The sequence below is a fragment of the Humulus lupulus genome, chromosome 2, assembly GCF_963169125.1.
Source record: "Humulus lupulus chromosome 2, drHumLupu1.1, whole genome shotgun sequence".
NCBI classification, from domain to species: domain Eukaryota; kingdom Viridiplantae; phylum Streptophyta; class Magnoliopsida; order Rosales; family Cannabaceae; genus Humulus; species Humulus lupulus.
Genome location: NC_084794.1, coordinates 2,765,056 through 2,770,281, shown reverse-complemented (window position 1 = coordinate 2,770,281; position 5,226 = coordinate 2,765,056). Strand labels below are relative to the sequence as shown.

The following is a 5,226-nucleotide window of genomic DNA, read 5'->3' as shown; positions in this document are numbered from 1 at the left end:
TTGACTAATAAGATTACGTATACTAACATGTTTTTGACTAATTTATAATATATATTGTATATTTTTAAGTAGCCTATTGATTTTCTTTCGAACAATTTCTGTTTTTATTTATATATATAAATAAATAAAGGATATTAATTGGATAAGAGGGGAATAGAAGGTGAATGGCAAGAGCGTACGAACAACGCACATGATTTTGTAATAAATAATGATAGTAATAATTGTAATTTGTCAACTATGGAAGATAAGTTAAAAATAAAAATTAAAAATAAAAATAAAAATAAAAGATTTTGTTGTTTTGTTACGAAATTGGAAGATGGAAAAAAAAACATATATTGTGTCTCATTCATAATAATTTTATTTTGTATTTTTATATCATCATAATATTTTGTTTTCAAATTTAACACTTACCAAACTTATGAATGGAGATTAAAAAAAATAAACCTTTTCATTTTTATGATATTAAAAATACAATCTTTAAGATTCTTTATTTCAAAGAAACAATTTTTATATGGAATACATATTAAAAATATATATGGAATAAATACTTGTGCATATCATAAAATGAAAAATAAATTAGTAAAGAAAATATAGAAAAAAAATCGTAATCGATACACTTTTCTCTAAATTTAAGGGTGAAAGAGTTGAAAATTTTGACTAATAACCCAGAAAAAAAAAAATCAAAATCAAAACTTCACTTATCTGGCTTTCATGGAAATGCAAAAAAAAATTTATTATTATTATATATTTATAACTTAGAACAGGAGGTACGTTAAAGCGTAATCCATATTTTGGAAACTTCTGCCATAAGGTGGTTGTCTTGCTTGAAGGGCCCTTCTCTCTCTCTCTCTCTCTCCTCTTCATTCATTCTCTCTCTGTACATCTCCATGAGATGCAGGATATCAAAAACACCATCTTCGTCTTCTTCATCCATCTTTGTCCTCTTTTCATATTTGTTCTTGTTTTCTAATATTTAATACTAACTATTCACTTGGGTCAGCCTTAATTCTCAGTTGGGTTTTTGTTTTTATTTATTATTTATTGGGTTTGTGGCTGTCAGAGATAGCCAAAAGCAATGGCTTTGGCCGCCGCAATTTTGATCGCCGTCGCTGCAGTTTTACTCCCGGCGGCAGTGGTTCTCTGTGACTTTCCGGCGACTTTGATGCTGGAGAGAGCTTTCCCTTCTAACCATGGAATCCAACTGAGCCAGCTCGTCGCCCGAGACAGACTCAGACATGGAAGGGTGTTGCAGTCTTTGGATGGTGTTGTTGATTTTCGAGTAGAAGGGACCTTCGATCCCTTTGTTGTTGGGTACTTTATTATATCGTATCTGCCCTTTCATGCAATTTTTCATAATGGGTTTTCTTCTGTTCATGTTTTTTTATTTTTTTTATTTCAGTATCTGTACTTTGTATGTATTTAGCTTGGAGTTTTCGATGATGGGTTTTCACCTTTGGATTGCATTTTCTTTCCCTTTCTGTGTTTATATACTATATGTATATCGTTTAATAGATTTGGTTACTCATTGGAAGTTTTTTCTTTGGTTTTTAGTGCTAGTTGTCTTAATAGACATGTTCAAGCTGCTTCATTTATGATTAGTTTCCACAATTTGGCAACAAAATAATAGTTATTAGCTACTAATAAATGTTTTTATGTCCTTTCTCTGTCTTGATTTGGCTTTTGGAAATTGTGGGGTTTGTTCTTTATTTGCTTTTTGGCTATGATTCTCATTCAGGCTTTATTACTCTTTTTCAGGCTATATTTTACAAAACTGCAATTGGGTTCTCCACCAAAAGATTTCTATGTCCAGATTGATACTGGGAGTGATGTTTTGTGGGTCAGTTGTGGTTCCTGCAATGGTTGCCCTCAGACTAGTGGACTCCAAGTACTTCTCATCACTCTTATATGTATTATCCACTGTCTTATGTTTTCCATATCACTGAATCTGAGAAACAATTGTGAAGCATTATTTGAGTTTTCATTTTTCTCTTTACAGATTCCACTCAACTTCTTTGATCCTGGGAGCTCATCAACATCATCCTTAGTCTCTTGTTCAGATAAGAGATGTAGTCTTGGGATTCAATCATCAGACTCTGCTTGTTCTTCTCAGACCAACCAGTGTTCATACACTTTCCAGTATGGAGATGGAAGTGGAACCTCAGGCTACTATGTTTCGGATTTGTTGCACTTTGACATGGTTGTTGGAGCTTCCATGATTCAAAATGCTTCAGCTCCTATTCTTTTCGGGTAAGCTAGCAAAGTTGGCTTCGTCGTATCACTTTTTTGCTTGTTGTTGCTTGGACCTCGGAAGTCATTGGCCAATCTTGATGTGGTGAACTGTGAAACAAACAGGTGTAGCACCTTGCAAACTGGAGACTTGACAAAGTCAGATAGAGCAGTTGATGGGATTTTCGGGTTTGGGCAGCAAGGGATGTCTGTTATCTCTCAATTGGCTTCACAAGGAATAGCACCAAAAGTGTTCTCCCACTGCTTGAAGGGAGACGATAGTGGTGGTGGTATATTGGTTCTTGGCGAAATCATCGAACCAAACATAGTTTATAGTCCACTTGTCCCCTCTCAGTAAGTTTCTTGTTTGCCCCTTTTCTTATTGCTACATGTCCAGTCTTCAATAATTTTAGAGGTTAGACTTTCCATTGTTTTAAGCATTTCATGTCTGAACATAATCATCATCCATCTCTCTGTATGTCTTCAAAAGATCTTTTAGGATATTGATTTCTTTACACATTTGAATGTGAATGGATAATAGTGATACACTTCTATTCTAATTTGTATCCTCAAGTTTTTAGTTTGAGTTTGTCATGCACTGGAGTAATCATTTATGAGAAACTTTCATGTTATGGCCTGTCAGACTTGGTCCATTGGCATAATCATCTTAATCCAACTTTCTTTGCTGATCTAATGTGGTTATACGAGAATGTATGAGACTGAAAGTATAATCTTTGACTTGCTGATGTTGACTACTGCTAGTGCATCCACTATTTCAGGCCTCACTATAATCTGAATCTGCAAAGCATTTCTGTAAATGGTCAACCAATATCCATTGACCCATCAGTGTTTGCAACATCAAGCAACAGAGGAACCATTATTGATTCTGGTACAACTTTGGCATACCTTGCAGAAGAAGCTTATGGGCCCTTTATCAACGCTGTAAGTCCACGGAGAGTGCAATTTATACCTCTTTTAATTTTATCTTTATTTTTTCATTTCAAAATCGACTTACCCTCTACTTCTTGCAATGTAACCATACGTATGGACAAGTTTTTTATATTATAGATGTCACTTTCTAAAATGTTCCTCTTATTATAATTTTTTTTTTACAAAGTAGCCTTCTCAACACACTCGACAGACACACGGTTACTTAGCAAAGAATTATCAAAAGAATGTCTATTTTCGCCAATTACTCGTGATTATCACATGAACTTATCTCCGTGTGCAGATTACCAACACAGTGTCACAATCTGCAAGACCTGTTCTTGCCAAGGGAAGTCAGTGTTATTTAATCACCTCCAGGTTCTTTCCCTATTCATTGTTTTATTTATTTAGTTTTTCCTGTTATGTTGTATTTTGAGATTATCCAATTCTATTCTGAACTCTTAAATGTTCATTGATGTGGGTGCAGTGTCACTGATATATTTCCTCAAGTTAGTTTGAACTTTGCTGGTGGTGCCTCCATGTTTTTGAGACCTCAGGACTACCTTATACAACAGAATTCTATTGTGAGTAACAGTCATATGCTCTTACAAGATTTTTGAACATAAAATTCTTATCCATTGATATAATATGTCTGGAATTCATATTCTCTTACATATATTTCAAAATAGCTTCAAAGCTGTTTTCTATTCTTGAATCTCAAGCAGAAATTGATATTATCTACATGTCACAGGGTGGTGCTGCAGTTTGGTGCATTGGGTTTCAGAAAATTCCAGGTCAAGGGATAACAATTCTAGGAGGTAATACACACACTTGATTGGATTGTAACTTTGTGAAGATTTGTAGCTCATGAATTGCCAAACCACTTTTCAATAGCTTAGTTTTCCCCACGTTCGAAAAAAGTGTTGATGATTGTTTATCGAAACTTATATTTTTCATGTCGAATCTTCTACTTACTTTCCCTTTCATTAGTTTCTGTCTAGCCAGTCAGCTAAACTTTGTACTAAAAGGAATTTCACATGGACACACAAATGTTCTTTTTCTTGAATATAATCTAAAATCATCCTCTTTTTGCTGCAGATCTTGTCCTTAAAGACAAAATTGTTGTTTATGATTTGGCTGCTCATAGGATTGGATGGGCTAATTATGATTGTAAGTTTCCTAACCAATTGTTGCCTCTTTACACAAAAGTAATAGATTCCTGTGAACTGATGATCCCTGTCATGTTTAACTAGGTTCCATGTCGGTTAATGTCTCGACAACTTCAAGTATTGGGAAAACCGAATTTGTCAACGCAGGACAACTGAGCGATAGCAGTTCGCATCAAAATGAAGCTTACAACTCTGTACTTATTTGCACATTACTAGCCTTCCTTGTTCACATAGCAATTCAGAGGACATTCCAGTTCTTATAGTGAAAAAAAACACACAAGAAATAACAGCAAAGCCTACCGATTCTTTTTTCGCCACTGTATATTACAGCCTCGCCGGTTATTATTAATGGCGGCCGGCGAGTAAGCAAGTTACTGTTTTGATCACAGTCAATGTCTGTTCAGTGTGCTATAGGTTTAGCCATTATTTGCTTCTTCTTTTTTTAACTCAATCTGACTTTTATTGGCTTGAAGCTGATAGAAAAGAGAGAAAAATATATATGTAGAGTTAGATATTTGTTATGGTGAGCTTGTATATCACAATTTATGCAACAATTGTTGATTAAAAAGTGTTATTTGTTTGATTAGTATACAAATTCACTCATATTTTGTGTGTTTTAGACTATTTCATTGTGTATCCAATTCCACTATCAATTTAGGTCAAACACAGTTCTAAAAACGCACACCACTATTAGTAGGTAGCATTTGCTAAATGTAATTTGTTATAATTAATACACGAGCTTCCTTGAATTAATGAGAAGTAGAGAGAAAATACCATTAATTAACAATGTACAGTTATTTTATTTTATATTTTTTTTTATTTGTTATTTTCAACTAAGAGTAAAATAATAACGGTTTTTTTAAGAGTTGTTGACTATTAATAAGCTAAAATGTCCTGGATTTTA

At 33.8% G+C, this 5,226-nt stretch overlaps 1 protein-coding gene across 1 annotated transcript; it reads left to right on the top strand.

Moving 5' to 3' along the window:
- Nucleotides 1-775: 775 nt before the first annotated feature.
- On the top strand, nucleotides 776-4,908 carry LOC133816887 (aspartic proteinase 36-like). The gene is made up of 10 exons (XM_062249210.1): nucleotides 776-1,311; nucleotides 1,756-1,885; nucleotides 1,997-2,247; nucleotides 2,353-2,580; nucleotides 3,006-3,168; nucleotides 3,458-3,531; nucleotides 3,641-3,737; nucleotides 3,905-3,971; nucleotides 4,252-4,323; nucleotides 4,407-4,908. Exons 1-10 carry the CDS (start codon nucleotides 1,076-1,078, stop codon nucleotides 4,583-4,585), a joined length of 1,497 nt encoding a protein of 498 aa, XP_062105194.1. The 5' UTR covers nucleotides 776-1,075; the 3' UTR covers nucleotides 4,586-4,908.
- Nucleotides 4,909-5,226: the final 318 nt, after the last annotated feature.

Coding starts and splice junctions, on each gene's coding strand:
- LOC133816887 (XM_062249210.1), top strand. CDS start 1,076: ATGGCTTTGGCCGCCGCAATTTTGATCGCCGTCGCTGCAGTTTTACTC. Junction 1,886..1,996: donor CTCAGACTAGTGGACTCCAA/GTACTTCTCATC, acceptor TTCTCTTTACAG/ATTCCACTCAACTTCTTTGA. Junction 3,972..4,251: donor AGGGATAACAATTCTAGGAG/GTAATACACACA, acceptor TTTTTGCTGCAG/ATCTTGTCCTTAAAGACAAA.